Source organism: Tupaia chinensis, unplaced genomic scaffold (genome assembly GCF_000334495.1).
Source record: "Tupaia chinensis unplaced genomic scaffold, TupChi_1.0 Scaffold000225_1, whole genome shotgun sequence".
Taxonomy (NCBI): Eukaryota; Metazoa; Chordata; class Mammalia; order Scandentia; family Tupaiidae; genus Tupaia; species Tupaia belangeri.
The window spans coordinates 1,648,171-1,666,684 of record NW_006159700.1 but is presented as its reverse complement, the minus strand read 5'-3'; the positions used below and the strand labels follow the sequence as shown (position 1 = coordinate 1,666,684).

At 41.6% G+C, this 18,514-nt stretch overlaps 1 protein-coding gene and 1 long non-coding RNA gene across 2 annotated transcripts in view; one reads left to right on the top strand and one right to left on the bottom strand.

Annotated features, from left to right (window-relative positions):
• Positions 1 to 18,514, top strand: part of GLS (glutaminase) — a gene marked incomplete in the record, with an annotated part of 77,615 nt that overhangs the window by 54,633 nt on the left and 4,468 nt on the right. Inside the window, 3 exon segments of the mRNA XM_006147816.3 lie at positions 17,298 to 17,359; positions 18,184 to 18,260; positions 18,351 to 18,414. Of these exon segments, the coding sequence (XP_006147878.2) occupies positions 17,298 to 17,359; positions 18,184 to 18,260; positions 18,351 to 18,414 (203 nt within the window).
• LOC114007730 (uncharacterized) lies at positions 15,429 to 17,291 on the bottom strand. Its single transcript, XR_003549310.1, has 3 exons — positions 16,891 to 17,291; positions 16,223 to 16,401; positions 15,429 to 15,704 (listed from the first exon to the last, which is right to left on the bottom strand). It is a non-coding gene; the product is annotated as an uncharacterized LOC114007730 (long non-coding RNA).

Sequence of the window (18,514 nt, the reverse complement as noted above, 5' to 3'; positions counted from 1 at the left end):
CATTTACAGTTATGTGTATTTGGTTTTGATTTTAATGACACAGTGTTAAGTGTGAGCAAAATCAACACAAGGAGAGGCCATGTACATGTAAAGGACATGAAGGAACAATTCTGTTAAAATACGTGTATTTTTAAACTATTTTATTTATTTATTTTAATTTGACTAGATGACAGAGAGGGGGTGGGGAAGAGAAAGCAAGCCACCAGGTCTAAGACTTGAACCACGGTGGGCCATGTGGGAGTTCACTGCCCTTAACCACCATGCCACCTGCCAGCCCCATTTTTTTTTTAATTTCTACTTATATCCCAGTGCTCTTACTCTAACAGGTTGGCAGTTTTGTTGGAATGTAGCTACTTCATCTTTAAATCACTCTAGTATTGCTTCTATAGTAAATCTAGGATGGCAGAAGAGTGGTCACATGGCCCGTTTCTGTTAAGTTGCCTTCCCACCTGTGTGACTGTAAGGTGGCTGAAGGTCAGTACTCTCCTGGTTTTCTCATTTCCATTTCAATAATATCAATCCCTATTTTACTTAGCCACCAAGTCTGTCTTTTCTATTTAGCAGAAATTTTTATTCCTCTGGTGTTGTAATATTGGGTTGTCAGAAAAGTCATGACATATTTTTCTGTGCAAAAATACTTCATGACTTTTCTGGTGACCCAATAAAAAGGTCTACCAGTGTCCAAGATTACATCCCTCTATATAAATGAAAATATGTAACCTTTAAAATGATTTTTTATTTTTTTCTACCAAGTAAGAGCCAAAATTATCTTTCTCTTAGCATTTCACTAGTATCTATTTAAACAGCACACAAACACAATTAGTTCAAGATATTTCGTTACTTTAATTTGATGTAGTTCAGTAGTTTATTATATATAGTTATGTATTAACCTTAGTATTATTCCTGTACATCATTCGTTCGCTGATTAGTCATTCACTCAGTATTTATTTCTTGGCAGTTATATGCCAGAAACTGCAAGGAACTTAGGATAAGGCAGTGGTGAATAAAACAATATATCCAGCTCATGGTGTTTGCTTTTAAAAATAACAACAAAAGCAAACCCTTGTGTTAAGGACTGACTCTCAGTAGATTATAAGGGATCTACTCTGCTACTTAGGAAACCCCAAACGATAAGCAGATCTTATCTGAATGGTTTAGCACCAGGGCTTCCTCATGAACATAAAGTGTGTGACGGATGAAGGAGTGGCCCCTTTGGGTCCCTTCCAGTTTCCCAGGATTGAAGGGGCTTTCTGTACCAGATCCTGGCCCCAGGTTTGCAATCTAGGAGATAATGAATAAATGATTGTTAAAAGAAGTTAAATGATGTAAGAGATGCACTTAATTTTTAACTGTTGTAAAGGAAGCGAGTTATAAAGTGCTGTGTACCTTATGTTGCTGTGCGTGTACGTACCTAAGTTTTTTGATACAGATGTACAGTGGAGTTAGAAGTATAAGACCAGGAATGTCCATCTTCAAATAATGCTTGCTTTTGAATGGATGCAGGGAAAATGGTTAGCTGTATCTTCAATGTTTGTTTATTTTAAAAATATTTAAACAAATATAGTAGCGATAGAAAAGTAGAGTACCAGCTAGGAGAAGGTGTAACAGGAAGACCTTATTTAGTCTATCTGGATGGTTGGTTTTCCCTGACAGGTAATCAAATTTGAAGTGGCTAGAGGAAGAACAAATTTGATAGGATATCTGACTCGAAGGCCCCAGGGTAGCAGGGAGTTCAGCATAGTTGAGTAGGTGAAAGAAGGCAAGTGAGATGAAAGAAGAATGAAGTGAGGTGGGTGGAGGTTGGTCCTTCATGACTCAGTGATGTGACCATATTGAGTAGAGTAGGCCTTCTCATATTTAATTGTGCATCAGAATTACTAGGGTGTCTTTATTTTTTATAATTTTTTTTTTACATTTAATTATTGTATGTCTTTTAGTGTGGGTGTGTGTATTTTTCTTTTAGAGAGATTTTTTGGTATAGGGCCTGTATGCTCACCAGAGAGAAAGTGAGATACCACCCCACCCCAGGGGGGAGTGGCCATGCCACAGTCCATTCTTCGGTCTCAGGATTTGGGGCAAGCATGCACGTGGACCTGGAGTGAGGTTTTTTGTTTTTGGAGAGGTTTTTGCTATAGGGCGCATGCACTCACCAGAAAGAGAGGCAGAGAGACAGAAAGCGAGAAATCACCCCCCAGGGGGGATGGCCACACTGCAATCCCTTCTTCATTCTCCTCTCAGGATCTTGGGCACACATGCACACACACCCGGCAGAACTGGCATGAGTTTTAAGCCACTGGGTCCAGGACTCGTACCATGCCAACAAAGTGGAAGTCCAGCGATGTAACTGTTATGCCATCTGCTGGTCCCCATTATTTACATTTAGTCACTATATATCTTTACAGTGTACAACAGATTTTCCCAGCATGAATACAGTGCATGTCAGTGACAACAAAGACGTTACCATATATGTCATCATCAGCAAATAACTTCATTTTTGTGACAATTAAAACAGATCACCCTCCCCCTACTTTCCCTCCCTTCCTCAGGGTGTCTTTTTTAAAATGCAGCTGCCTGGGGCCCAATTCTACAGTTTGATTCAAGAATCTAAATTTTTAATGTGTAGTGCAGGTGCTTTGCTTCAGGTAGACCTCTGGACACAGTTTGGGAAACATTTACATAGGGTTGTATATGCCATATTCAGAGTTTGGGACTTTACCCAAAATGTAATGTGAACTCTGAAGGGGAGAGATACCTATTTTAGAAGGAAAAATGACATTAAAAATTTTAAGCACCGTCCTGTGGGTAATTAGAAACAGTTAAAGTTATGGACTGAAGGTGACGTGGGTGGCTTGGCTAGAAGTGAGGAAAGTACGCAGGTAGATTGGAGATGTGTCTGAGAGAGAGAATTGGCAGTACTTGGTGATCACGTGACATAGTCAAGTTGACCACTGGGGTTGTAATGCAATAACAGGACTGAAGTAGCTGCGTTTACAGAGATGGAGAATACTGGAGAGACAAAGCCGGAGAGTATAGGAAGAAGTTAGTCTAATATTGACTATTGTGAAGATAAAGGATCTGTTGGGCTACAGATACCAAATTGGTTAACCAGGGGATTTATTTTTCTAACAAAGCAAGAAGTCTAAGGTTTAGGCAGTCCAGGACCAGTGCCATCAGAAAGATGAGCTGCTTTACCAGGCATAGCGTGTTAACCTTAGATCTCAGAGATCTCACCTTAGTCTAACAGGGACATGTATGACCAAAGTGGAAGAAGAAAGGAGAATAATCAGAAAAGGTTTTTCCAGAAACCCACCTGATTGCTCATTGGCCAGACTAGTGGCTAGGGAACCTGGAAAGTATTTCTGGTTGGGTGTATCACTCCCCCCTGACAGATTCTTTCAGTATGGAAGGGGTGGGGAGTGGGTGACGGGTAGGCAGTTAGAGTGTACGAGTTAACTTCTGTTTGCGATGTCTGCGTGCATGAGATATCCAGATAGTGATGTTGAGTATACTCAGATACGGGTACCAACCTGAGGAGAGCGGTGAGAGCTGGTGATGCAATTTTACGAGCGGTCAGTGTGGAGTAGTATTTGAAGCAGTAGAGGTGTGACGTTGCTGATGGAGGCAGTGAGAAGGAAAGGGGTCCAAAGTGGGATCCTCAAAGACCTCCCATAATAAGAGGGGCTCCCATCAGGGAAAAAGTGGCCAGTGGAAAAAATCTAGCACAGAGTAGTAGCAGGAGTCAAGGAAAGAGTATTTCAAGGAGTTTGAAGCTTTGAACTGTATCAGAGCATACAGATTTGAGATGTGAGCTTTCGGTTTACATGATGTCTTTTTTATTTTTTGGTGTTAAAAATACCTTTTTTATCTAAAACATGATAGTAGCAAATGGGAAGGTTGTTTTTATATTCACACTTGCAAAATAAATACTGGCCCCTCATGTTATAACCTTCCCTCCTGCCCCTTTAAAAAAAATTTATTGGACTTAAGTTCTAAAGATCAGGGAGCCTTTGGACCAGAACAGGTTAGGCTGCTGATCAATAAAGTGAGGCCCCTGGATGGGAGGGAGGTGTTCCTCGGGATGAATGGACGATTAGCTTTGGTGGGAAGTAGGTTTGCAGATGTGGGGGGATGTCGAGGGAGTTTCTCTCCACTGGCTTTCACTTTTCTGAATATGAAGCAAGGTTTGCCGCTGAGAGTGAGTTGTAGCATTGGAGAAAGAGTGCAGGGTTTCCGAGCATAGATGGGAACTAATGAGAGAAAGCTGAGGGAAACATGGCAGTGTTCTCAGAATACTGCTGAGTGGTTAATCATGAATTTATAGAGACGGCATTCTGGTCTGCTTTTCTCTCTAGGATGCTAAGTATGGCTGCATCCTGAATTTGAACTCAGGCAGGTAGCAGCTGCGGATCAAGCAAGGGATTTTAGGACACTTAACCAGACATTTTAACTATAGGTTTTAGAATCTACTTTCCCTATTAGGAGACAGGGTTTTAGAGCTCTTTTCCTTTTAGAATTTGAGTTGACAGTTACTCCTCTGAAGAACAAACCTGCATTTTTCAAGTAGCAAGCTAAGAAAGTTCTACTTACAAAACTTTGAACTAATACAGATGATACTAACAAGTGACTACTATGTATAATCATGCTACACCCAACTTCCTTGCTTCACAAAATAAAATATTACTGATAAAAATTGTCAGGACTAAAATAAAGACAGATGATAGGGCCAGCAGATGGCATAGCAGTTACATCACCGGACTGCCATATGGCCAACCACAATTCGAGTCCCTCATGTGGTAGCTTGAAATTCATGCCGGGCGTGTGTGCATGCATGCTCAAAATCCTAGGAGAAGAGAAAGGATTGTGGTGTGGCCATCCCTCCTGGGGGAGTGATTTCTCCCTTTACTTCTCCCTGTCTGTTTGTCTGTCTGTCTGCCTCTCTCTCTCTCTCCAGCAAATGCATGCACCCTAAGGCAAAACCTCTAATGAAAAAATAAAATATAGATGCTAAGTACTCTTAAAAGGCCCTAAGGATGATGCTGGAGCAATTTATGTATACAGAAGCCAGATATGATTTGAGATACACACACTAAACTTTAAATTGCTTTCTTCTGGAAGGTCTTATAGATCCTTTTCACCAGCAGCCTCTTCTATCATATTGGGTTGTTGGAAAAGCCATGATCCATTTTTCGCATAGAAAAACAAAAATATGCTTCATGACTTTCCTGATGACCTAATATGTTGGAGGAACTTGCTGTAGTAACTTGAATAGTAATCAAATTAGAATAGCTAGGAAAGTGTTTTGAAAAATACATAGCACTAGAGAAATATATTGGTATTACACTTGTGGTGAGAGTCATCCATAAAGCACATATGTTCAACATAAGAATAAAGAGAATTAAGTATGGCTCTCTGGAGACCAATGAAGTTGAGGGGTTTTCTTTCTAATATCAAAGCAGTAAGGATGGCTGAGAAACACAACATGGAAAATTATCTGTTGGAGATAATAGGTATGGTGATGTTTTTGACTGAGTCAATATTCAGTGCATTCTGGATGGGAAAATTCATTTTGTATGCTGTAATGATATATGGTGAATAAATGTAAAATTAAAAAATAATAAAGCAGTAAGGACGTATCATAGAACAACTCAGGTCCATGTCTTGCTTCATTACAGAAGCAGGATTATGAATTGAAGCCATCCTGCCTGTGTTACTGCCAAAATTTTGTTTTCTTAGTAGAAAACTCCATCTCTTTCAAAGACCTTGTTTTGGAACCAGCAGTTAGTGTAATGCCTGTGTCGCTGGACTCCCATGTAGTCGACCGCAGTTCAAGTCCCGGATCCAGTGGCTTAAAGTCACACCGGGCATGTGTGCGCGCATGCCCAAGATCCCGAGAGGAGAATAGAGAAGGGATTGCGGGGTGGCCATCCCCCCGGGGTGGGGAGGGTGATTTCTCGCTTTCCGTCTCTCTGTCTCTGTCTTTCCGGCGAGCACATACGCCCTATAGCAAATAAAAACTCTCAAAAAAAAAAAAAAAAGACCTTGTTTTATTTATTTATTTTTAATTTACACGAGATAGTATCTTTCTAATCTTTTTTTATTCTAGGAGCCCTGATATATTTTTTTCTTAAAAGCAGAATATATATTATAATGACTAATTTCTTTTTCTATCTTTTCTTTTTTAGTTCTTTGTCTTTTTTGGGCTTTATGTACTCATGTTTCAGTTATATTAACAATTATAGGGACCAGCAGTTAGCGTAATGGCTATGTCACTGGACTCCCACATAGTCGACCGCAGTTCGCATCCCGGACCCAGTAGCTTAAAACTCACGCCGGGCACGTGTGCGTGCATGCCCAAGATCCCAAGAGAATGGAGGAGAAGGGATTGCGGCGTGGCCATCTCCCCTGGGGGGTGATTTCTCGCTTTCTATCTCTGTCTCTCTGTCTGGTGAGTGCATACACCCTATAGCAATAAAAATCAATCAATCAATCAATAAAAAACAATGGTAAACAAACATAACTTTTACAATTCCAGAAGTATGACACTTCGTCCTCTATCTGAACACACAATGTAGTGCTAACTAATCTTCATGAAGCTTTACAGATATTTATATAAGAGAGGAAGAATACTAGAAATAGTGACTGAAAAGCTTTGTTGTCAGTGTAATACAAACACCCTTAGGTCCGCTACAGGAAGAATACAGCTTTGTTCTTCAGGGGAATGGCTGCCAGCCGATGCTCATCTCTGTTTTTCCTCTATTTACTGCTTATTCTTTAATTAGGAATGTTGTTTCTCAGAACACACAAAGATGTGTTGTTACTTTTATAATCAGATATAAAAGGAGGGATGCTTATGAGCCACTGGAATCTTTTTAGACCATTCATCGGCTTTTATCTGAATAATATGAGCCACTGAGAGATAAGAAGTTGCTTATTTGCTGCCAGTGCTGTAACAGTCATGTTTGCTATTATTCACATTAACCCCATTTTTCAGTCTTAGAGATTTAAATACAAAAATAGAGATAATATCTATAACATTTTTCCATTTTTTTGTTTTTAATATTAATATGTCAAACTGAATTGTGTATTGTGTTCTTTTACTTTTTCTTCATTTAAAAAGAAAACACCTTTGGGGAACCAGCAGTTAGCGTAATGGCTATGTCGCTGGACTCCCACGTAGTCGACCGCGGTTCGCGTCCCGGACCCAGTGGCTTAAAACTCACGCCGGGCGCGTGTGCGTGCGTGCCCAAGATCCCGAGAGGAGAATGGAGGAGAAGGGATTGCGGCGTGACCATCCCCCCTGGGGGGTGATTTCTCGCTTTCTGTCTCTATGTCTCTCTCTGTCTGTCTGGCGAGCGCACGCGCCCTACAGTGAAAATCTCTCAAAAAAAAAAAAGAAAACACCTTTGGTTAGAACCTCAACATAAAATTAGCATCTTCGATTTTCCTGTACATTGTTTCTTACCCGCTGTTTCCTGACTTCCTATCACAACATATTTTTGTCTTGGCATTGCATTCTTTTTTTTTTTTTTTTTTTTTTAAAGAGGTTTTTGTTAACGGTTTTTTTTAAAGAGGTTTTTGCTATAGGGCGTTTGTGCTTACCAGAAAGACAGAGAGAGACAAAGTGAGAAATCACCTGCCCCAGGGGGGATGGCCATGCTGCAATCCCTTCTCTTCCAGTCCCCTCTTGGGATCTTGAGTCTTGGCATTGCATTCTTGAGGAAATCCCAGGTTTCATTAGGACATCTCCTGGCCCACTAGATAGGTACTGTTTGTGAGCACTGATCCTGGCGTCAGGCAGAGTGGGCTCAAGTTCTGGATATGCCACTCACTAGCTGGGATCCCTTGCTCAAGTTATTTAAATATCCTAGCCTTCAGTTTCCTAGCTTTGGATGAAAACAGGGATAACAGTAGTTTAAGTATTCAATCAAGAAGAGAGTAGATGCTGCATAATAACTATTTTTCTAAAATAGAACCTTAATTTTTTTGTCATCATGGCCTGTCAGATTCTTTGATATGTTTGACTTAGTTTATAAATTAGTGAAATTAGTTCATAGAAATCTCATCAAGAGATTATGAGCACAGTATGCTCACGAAAGTTCATTACTTAGCTAAATCGACAACAGAATGCAGTATTTGGAGCTGCTATTTTGAAGTTGTATTTTTAAGTGAAATTGCTTTAAAATAGAAGTTTTTTTCCTTCAAAGTAAAATTTACTCTTTGGTTTATTCTCTATTGAAATGAGCATATGAGAACCTCTTGCATTTGTGTACAAATTTGGAAGTATGGTCACGAAATGGCTGAATTTCTATTACCATAAAGGATTTTTTCCTAATCCTCTGATCATGTCAGTTTGGATTAGTTTTGTCTATATATAGTATATTAATAACTGTATCTGAATAAGTCAGTGGAACGCTTAAGAACCCATGGCCTCATAACAGCGAAAACAAATTTTTATTAACTGTAATGTCTAACTTAATTTTTGTTTTACACATCCTTACAAATCGTAAATAAACCTAGCAGTAAAAGAAAGAGGAAGTGTCTGACCATATCCATATTATACAGGTTTATTTTTCTACCCTTGACACAAGGCGATTAATTTAAACATGCTGGCAACTTGGCATTTTTCTTTGTAACACTTACTGATTATAATAGGCTCAGTTCTGACCTGGTCTTAAAAAAAAGTACCTGTGAAAGCTGAAAGCTTATTTCCATTTAAAGGTTATAAACAGCCAAGTTGAAGTGAAGCTTTTAAATCAAAATTGGATCTGGAGTCATGATGGTTTATTTAACAGACAGAGAAGAGTATCCGCTCCAGGACAACAGATACTGCAGCGAGCTGGAAAGGAGAGATGGAAATGAGAGCGCGGCCGACGACAGACTAGGCGTGGCAGAAACAGAAGGATAGTTTCTCAGTTGCTTGCTTTTTTTTTTCCCCAGTAAAGTTGTTCCAAAAGGGTTGAATGAGTCCTTGTATGAAGATAGAAACTAAAGGTGAAAAACAAGGGAAATCTCAGTTTTGCAGTTGGTATAAGGTTGGAAATAAAATAGTTGGGAGTCTAGGGTAAAAACCAATGAATTGATCTTTTCTCCCTTCACTCCTCTTCCTTTCTTCCTTTTTTCCCTTTCCTTCCCCTTTCTCCTGTTCTCCTTTTCCTTTTCATATGTAAAAAGGACCTTTAGTATGAGAGTTAAATTGCTATGTAATGTTTGGATTTCCTTTTATCCGTTGGTATCTGGGATCTGTTAAGGACTCAGTTCTACCTCAGCTCCATCAGTAATTCATATGCTGTGTGACCTTGAGCCAAGTCCCTTAATCTCAGTGGTAGCAAGAAAGACCAAAGCAACCAGCCTGTCAGGGATTTTTAAAAACAATTTTGATTGTAGGGACCAGCAGTTAGCGTAATGTCTATGTCGCTGGACTCCCATGTAGTTGACCGCGGTTCGCGTCCCGGACCCGGTGGCTTAAAACTCACGCCGGGCACGAGTGTGTGCATACCCAAGATCCCGAGAGGAGAATGGAGGAGAAGGGATTACGGCATGGCCATCCCCCCTGGGGGGTGATTTCTCACTTTCTATCTCTCTGTCTCTCTCTGTCTGGCAAGCACACGCGCCCTATAGCAAAAACCTCTCCAAACAAACAAACAAACAAACAATTACAATTGTTAAATGTTGAATTTTTCAGAGTCATCACTACAGAAATATAAAGTGAAATGGTTATGTTATTCTAGAATAATAATTGCTACCTATAAAGACAGAATTATCAGGGCATTTGGGAGAAAGAGACAAGAGAAGTACAATACAACTTTTAAACAAGCTCAAAAAAATAAGAGAATGGTCGGTTTGAAGATTTAGGAATGCCATGTTTTAGGTTTGTAGAATTGATAGTCACCACCTGCTTCTAGCTGTTTTGGAAGAAAAGAGATGTTGATATGCCAGGCATGCCAGTGCTAAGTGAACTCTTGTGAACTGTAACATTTTTGTTCCCTGTCGTCATGACTTTGTACAAATAAACTTAAGATAAGGTTGTCTGGATCTGGCAGGTTCTGACAAAGAGATTTGATAAGGAAAATGTAGTAGTGCTGGGAAATCTACAAGATGAAGAAACGCTGTTAACGTTTAATTTATAAATTTGTAAAAACTACCTGCCCAAATGGAGTTTCTCTTTTCTAGGGGGAGACGCACATTAAACACCAGAGCCCTTTGCATAAGCTGCTGTTACCACTTGTATAGTCTGCTTCATTCTGGATGGTCCATTAAAACATTGGTTCCATGCCTCTGGCAGTTACTGTTAACCCAGTATTTTCGGGACCTTGGTCTCCTCGACAGGTATTTTAAATTGAACATACTCAAGTATTCAGTGGAGATGAGGAAAAAGAGCCTTGGTCAGTGGTTAGCACACCTACATCCTTTGCAAGAACATTCTTTGCACTGGGAGGTGGACGAACGGTCTTCTAGAATGCCCCTCTCCTTTGGAGAAGAAGTGGAGTTTCTTTGCCGCGGTCTGCATTTCGGAGGGCATGTCAGTTTCTTTGGGAATATTTGTGGAATTCTTTCAACAGATGAGGAATAGTCTGGCCAAAAGTGAAATACCGTTCCATCCATTGTCTGAAAAACATTAAACTAGTTTCATTTTCTTACTGAGCGTTCTACTCATAGCACGTTTCATGATTTAGGCATACATTTAAAACGTAGGTGGCTCTTTGTGATTGGTGATAGAGTTCGAAATAAAAGCCAAGAGGCCTTGTGGTTTTACTTTTCAGTGGTGACTGTGCGTGTGCTGCCTCCCAGTGCTTCTCTGTCTTGGAGAGAATGACACTCACGTTGTGGTCATCCTGATTTCTGGTTTGGACTGGGTTCAGCCCCACAGCTAGTCTTTGTTATCATGGGCAGGATACCAAACTTCGACTCAACTCTTGAGTACTGTCAAGGGACTCCCTTGATTAGTCACAAATCATTTGTACAGTAAAGTCTTCTGATGTGTCCTCGTTTTATACTTACCTCTGAGCTGAAACTTGCTTGGATGTAAAGTGTTATTATACACTAAATATACTGATTCTATTCAGAAATAAGTCTTTCTTGGGCCTTACTTTTTAAGAACTTTTGAAATATTGCATAAGTGACTAAGTGATATATGCCAATTATATATAATAAAATCTCTTTGAACTAGCTTGATCTAAACTGAGAACTTTACAAAGAAATGCAGTTCATACATACAGTCACTGAAACAGACAAGGATTTATTGCTTAGAAGACTTAAAGAACTATGGGTAATTAAAATATTAGTGGTATGTGTAACGGGAGCTGGATTTGTCCTCAGTGTTGTGAACATAAGATACACAAGTAAATACCGTGTGGTCATTTGTGGCCGTGCGATAGAAAGGCAAATGTAGATTACTTCCAGGTTAAGAGATTGGAGTACAGTCCCCAGAGGAGGGGGCGAGAATAACATTTAGTGAGAAGTGAGTGGGGAGAAATGCATTTAGAGGGTAGAATGCATCGTGGCTTAGGAGGAGCCGAAGGTACATTCAGGTTAGAGTGGAGAGGAGCTAGCCATGTGACTCCATCCTGGCATGCTGTCACATTGCTAAGGGATAATGAATGCCGGGGTGGGAGGGCCTGGGGAAGTGTGGCAGCAAGGAGGGGCTTTCACGTCAGCTCCTGTGATATGTTTGGGAAGCCACGTGTTCTCAGAGAAGAGCATAGACCAAGGGCAGTCTGAGAAGAGTTTCGCCCTGTTGAGGTGGAGAGAGAAAAGTAAGTTAGCCGGACTGAGAAACCTTGAATGCAAGGCTGAAGAGTTTAAATTTCCTCAGGAATGATTTGGCTATTTCATGACACTCCCCTGTTTAGAAACCTTTACTGATAAAAGCAGGGTTTTGAGAACATGTCTAGGAGTACGTGGAAAGGTTTTGGAGGATGGAGGGATAGTGGCAGGACTGGGAAGATGAAATACATCTGGTAAAGAGATCTGAAGGTATAAACAGTTAAGAGAGGTGGGGGAATTAGTGATTACAGTTTACTCCAAATGGTGGTAACGTACTGAATATTTGATGTCTCAGGGTAGACTATTTACTTGTCGGCAGATGCTTAATAGCACTTATGATGTGGTATGCACGTAAGTTACAGAGGGGAGCAAAAACGACAAGTGGTCTTTGGGCCCATGGTGCTTACATTTAACAGTAAGAGGCTTTCACAGTCCTCCAGGTGAGAGAAGGTGGTGGCTGAGTGCAGAGATAGTAAGAAGTGTGGAATTCCAAAGACACAAGAAGTTAAAAATAAATTATAGAGAGAAGGAGACCATGCACGTGCCTGGTGATAACAATTGCCTTGAAGAGAAAAGGCAAAGTAAGGGATCAGCAGTGATGAAAAGAAAGGAGTGCTGTGGAGTCTGGGTGGTAGCATGTGAGTGGAGACCTGACCTAAGGGAAGGGGAAGGAGGCTCCTCACTGCCTGAGAAAGCAGCAAGAAGACCGTCTATCTAGAGTAGAGCTGCAAGGGGGAAGAGCAGGAAATGAGATGTGCAGAGTAACCAGGAGTACAGCAGGTTCAGAGGTCCAGAGGGCCGTGGTAGAGTGTGTGCGCTTTAGGTATGATGGAAAGTCACAGGGATTGCCATGTTTTTAAAAAGATCCCTGTGGCAACAGAGCTGAATATGAAGACTAGTTAGGAGGTGATCACAGTCCTCCAGGTGAGGTAGAGCAGTGCCCCAGGGGTTCCTAGGGCAGGACAAAAAAGAGCAGAAGTGGTGATATTCCAGACCTACCTGAGACTTAGAGCAAAGAGGTGGATTCTCAGAGAACAGAATCAAGGGATATCCCAGATCCAGTGGATCTGTGAACTAACAAATGCTAATTCTGCCTCTGGGCAGAAGCAGATCTTTCCATTACCTTTGATTGAAGAAGGCTCCCCTTATCCCAGCAGATGCACCTAGCTGCAAGGACACCTAGGTGGGAAGAACATGGGTTGGGTACACCAGTATGGCCCCATGGCTGGGCATCCTCATGGAGCACTCAACCTGTGCAAGCACATGCAGCAGCCCTGGCTGACTCCTGGGTTTGGGGTCTGAGCAACTGGGTTAACTGGGTGAATGATGGTGGCATCTCCAAATAGGGGAGACTACAGGAGGAGCCGACTGCATGCAGAGCAAGTTCTATTTTAGGTAAGATAAGTCTGAGATGCCTGCTAAAGGTCCTAGAGGCAATGGCAAGTAGGCAGATGGATATGAACTTCCGGAGCCAGGGCATGGAGCCACTAGGGCTATTGCAGTTTTTGAGTTTGAAATGATAGAGTGACAATCAGGTGGAATCAACTGTTCCTAACTAGGGTTAAACATAGGCTCAGACTGAAGGTGCAGACTGGGAAATCATTCTGCTCAGAGGAGCATATGAAACCTTTGAGGGACATGATGAGTAACAGGAAGGGTGGAGACGGCCTCTGATGGGTTATTAGGCAGTGGAAAGCGGGCAGTGAGTCTGTACAGCCCTGCCCAGGAGGATCAGGGTGATGCAGCATCCTGGAAGGCGAGCTGTGAGGAGGTGGTGGGCTGGGGTGACCAGGAGGAATTGGGGCTCAGGAAGGCTGCCAGAGCTTTGGAGAGTGTTTAGCGGTAACCGTGATTGAGACGGTAATTTGTAGGGAATTCAACATATACGCTACTTACAGAAAATCCACTAGAAGGAAAACAGTAGGGTCAAATGTTGGCTTCTCAAAATTAGAAGCAAGTGTTTATTAAGGTAGAAATAAGGGAACCATTACGCTAACTGCATTGTATGTCCCCACTTAATATATACCGAGTGTCTGCACTCTAAAAAAATATATATATATATATTTTTTTGAAATCATACTGCTTCTGTTGTTATAGAGTTATAAAACGATACAAAATTATAAGACATATTTTGAACATTATCTATAAAATTCAGTATTTCGAAATTTTGAAAGTTGTTTGTAAACTGTCAAGAATTATGGAGTATGAGCTAAAATTTTTTGCTATGTAAAGTAAATATTTGTGGAAAAATGTAAAAATAAATAAATGAAAGAAAAAAAAAAAGAAATAAGGGAACCAGTGGAGGGAAGGGTTGAAGTTAATAGAAACAAAAGTTGTAAGTAGTGGAGTCATGTTAGGGAATCTTGGAGATTTCTGTTTGAAGGAAAGGTGAAAAGTGAGACTCAGAAATGGAGAAGGAAAAGCACTCTGGTTTGAGCTTGGAGCAAAGGGAGAGAGGATAGGTGTAGAACAGCATCTTGCGGAAGACTCCTGGTGAGGGCGCGGGGTGGGGAAGGAGCATGAGGACAGCTTTTATTCGGGAAAGTAGTTAGGATCATCTGTCTTGTTGTAGGGGCTGCCATTGGTATCAAAAATCTGAAGAAAGCATGAAGGGGACAATTAAGGGGGGAAAGCTGTCAAGCAGTGATGTGAGACCAGTTGGAAAAATGGAAAATACTCTGTAGCCCAAGAGCACAAAGGATATTGAGGATTCAGTAATTATTCCATTTAATAAAAAAAAAGTTACAGGCACCTGAAATAGTGGTTCATAATCCAGAGTAGTGAATAGCTAAGTCACCTGGAGGCTTTAAAAAAAAAAAAAAAAAACCCAAACTGTACAGATTTATATTTTTTCCTTAAAAAATATCAAATTAAGTTGTAGGAGTAGGACACCTAGAAATGATAAGAGATGCTTATATGAAAAGCCTCCAAAAAAAGTTAGTGGAAACTGCTATTATGATAAAAAAATAAAAAACTGCATGGATTTGAAAAAGTTTTGCACCAAAATAAACATCTTTTTTATTCCATTTTTTTCCAAGAAATTTCTGGATTTTCCTCTTGCATATTTTGAGAACATTGTGGGTAAAGCTCTCTCCCCCAACCGCATTGAGAAAACTGCCCTGCTCTGTTAGGGTCGGAGGGGATTGACTGCAGGGTCTAGACAGGGCAGGAGTAGGAGAGGATGACTCGGATAGAAGGGAAGCCGCTGGACGGGAGGAGGAAGAATGAAGCGTTTGGAAGCGATAGCAACACTCGTAGTAAGTAGTGATATTTTGGGCATGTGCTCAGCTAGACAGGTCCTACCTAGTACTGCAGAACTTTACAGAACTCTTTATATGCTCATAAGTTCTAAAGAAGGGATTTCATATTTTAAGACCATATTCAACCATAGGATGTTTATAATTCATGGAGCATCTTGTGGGCTAGTTTCTCTGAAGCACACTTTGAAGATGCTGAATTAGGCAAGTCCAGAAGTGGTCAGTTGCAGGTTTTTTTGTTTGTTTGTTTTCTTTGTTAAGGTTTTTGCCATAAGTGTGTGCTTGCCGGAGCGACAGAGACAGTGAGAGGGAAAGTGAAAACTCAACTCCTGGGGTGATGGCCATGCTGCAATCCTCTCTCTTCCATTCTCCTCCTGGGATTTTGGGTGGGCACGCATGCACACGTGCCCAGCACGAGTTTTAAGCCGCCAGGTCCAGGACTCAGAGCACAGTCAGCCATGTGGGAGTCCAACGCCTTAACCAGCATGCCACCTGCTGGCCCCAGTTGCAGTTAGTTTTTACAGTCCACAGGTTGTGGAGCGGAAAGGGAAGGTGTCCAGGGTAAGGTCTTGAAGCATAGGCCAGAGCTGTGGCTTTGTGGTGGTGAGCTGTCTTCTTCTCCATCCCTCCAGTGAAAGGTTTTCTACATTGAGGCCAGTATCAGCTGGGACTTCAATATGAATGCTGAAGGTACAAAGTTGAAGACAGAATTGGAAGTTTACTGAGTACTTGCACACATTTGTATGATACATAATTTAGTTTCATCAGGACTGGAGAAAGTCCTTAGGAAAGCAGACTAAAATCCAATGGACTTAAGTAAAACTGGCCTTTTCCTTTTAACTATAAGAACAGGACAATGGGTCATGGTCAAAGCAGATACACTCTGAAGTCTTGGAACACTTGACAGTGCTGACTTGGTAGTTTGTGAGCCTACGTGTCTTTTTTTTTTTTTTTAAGAAAGATTTTCGCTATAGGACATGTGTGCTTGCCGGAGAGATGGAGAGAGACAGAGAGAATGCAAAAAATCACCCCCCAAGGGGAATGGCCATACTGCTCTCTTTTCTTCCATTCTCTGGGAATTTGGGGCACACATGCATATGTGCCTGGCACAAGTTTCAAGCCACTGGATCCAGGACTCAAGCCACAGTCCACCATGTGGGAGTTCAGTGCCTTAACCGCTACGCTGCTGGCCCTGAGCTTACCTGTCTTTTAAGCAGAGACAGCGTTTGGTTCCGGGAAGCTCTGATTTGTGCCGCCAGAGCATGGACCTGCTGATGGTCTTCCCAGTGAAGTGTATCCCTTAAGTTTCGGAGGTAGTTAACACTGAATGTTCCCTCTTAAGGTTTGCAAAGAAGGCAGTAATGGTTGAGGACAGTGATTTCTGGTGGAGATGAGACATTTACATAGCATGATTTCATTTTAAATAATGATATGTAAATTTTATCAGTGTTCACATTTAGAGTTGAGACATACTAAATAAAGGGTTAGGGTTCTGACATACTGAAGGGTTAGTTTTCATTTGCCCCAACAATATGAGTTTCACAGGTCGTAGGCATCTTTTTTCCTCTCCTTTTTAAACTTACTTTTTGTTTGTTCATTTGTTTGTTTTTTAGAGGATTTTGCTATAGGGCGTGTGAGCTTGCCAGACAGACAGAGAGAGACAGAGAGACAGAAAGTGAGAAAACCCCTCCCAGGGGGAATGGCCACGCTGCAGTCCCTTCTCCTGCATTCTCCTCTCAGGATCTTGGGGATGCACACCTAAGCGCCTGACATGAGTTTAAGCCACTGGGTCCGGGACTTGAACTGCGGTCGACTACACGGGAGTCCAGTGACATAGCCATTACGCTAACTGCTGGTCCCTTAAACTTACCTCTTTTGAGAGGGAGAGAAACAGGTACCCCCAACAGAGTCCTCATGCTGGGATCCACCCAGTCTCAAGGGCACATGCATGCATGCCCAGTGTGTACAGGGAGACCTTGGGATGCGAACCCGAGACCTTCTCATTGGCTTCAGTATCACAGATCCACCACTGTGTCACCGCAAGTAGCCTACGGGTTCCATTCTTATGTGTCAATTGATGGCATTCTAGTCGTTATCTCATGTATCTTTACTGCTGAGTTTCCATTACGGTCCTGTTGGAAGAACACCACGTGTGTCTTTTGGCTCTAGACGCGTACTTGTGATAAGTGTTCAGAGCTCATGGAAATGGCTTGCAGCGACAGTTAGACATGGTGTTTCTTTTCTCTTGTGGGAGCCTGAACTTTTTTTTCTTCACAGGTAAAGTCAGTGATAAACCTTTTGTTTGCTGCGTATACCGGAGATGTGTCTGCTCTTAGAAGGTATGTTAACAGGGTGGATCTGCATGTGGTTTACAGATACTTAGGAAGTTTTATTCTGGGACAACAGCTTTTTTAAGACCAACATCTCACTTCCATTTCTAATAAAAATAACCCAAATAAAATTTGAGTTAAGGTCCTACTTCCAATACCCGAGATCTGCTGTCCAGTCAGTCTTTCTCTACCTTCATTAAAGTCCAGATCTCTGATTTCCCAAGTGGTACCTGTCCCACTAATCTGGCTCATTAGTATCAGTGGCTTAGTGGACCTGGACAGGGCCTTCTCACCCCTCGTCTGGTTGGGGGCATTTGGTGCCCACAGATCACCAGGATTAGCAAGGCTATTTACCTCTGTGTATACCTAACATAAGACCTCTTGTGCAGTTGCGGTTCATCTCCGAAGTGGAAAAATGTCCATGCTTAATTTCCAACCTTGTTTTGAAGTCTGATTAGTAACTGAAATCTGCAGACTGTAACGGGAGTATTGGTGAACATATTACTACAGATATTAGTGTCTTGACCTTCTGAGACATAAACTTTGGTATTGTTGTGCCATCATTCTAGAGTTCTGACCAATAATACAGTGAAGCTTAATTCTGTGCAAGATGGTAAACATCTTACCCCCCCCAAAAAAAGCAAAGCTAAAGGAGAGAGAGGCAGTGGAATTTACCTAAGACCTGGTGTCCTGGTTGAACAGGATGCTGAGTGCCCATCAACGTGCAGGAGGGCTCGTGTGAAGGGACCTTAGACTGAACTGCTGGGGTAAATGTTACAAGTGTGAGTTCAGTGTGTTTTGTATCTAATGAATAGTTGCGCTTACATTTTCAGGTTTGCTTTGTCAGCCATGGACATGGAACAGCGGGACTATGATTCTAGGACAGCACTGCACGTAGCCGCTGCAGAGGGTAATAAGTAAACCGCTCGTCTAGTTTTTTCCAGATGTCATTTCCACTTGATACTAAAAATCTGCTTTTCTTGGGGGGTGGGGAGTATAGGTCACGTTGAAGTTGTTAAATTTTTGCTGGAAGCCTGCAAAGTAAATCCTTTCCCCAAGGACAGGTGAGCACTTACATTACTTTCTGACATCTTGGCCCGTCAGTGACCGAGTCTGCGGGATTGTAGTAATTAAGCGATGATATGTTGAAATCCGCGTAGGCAT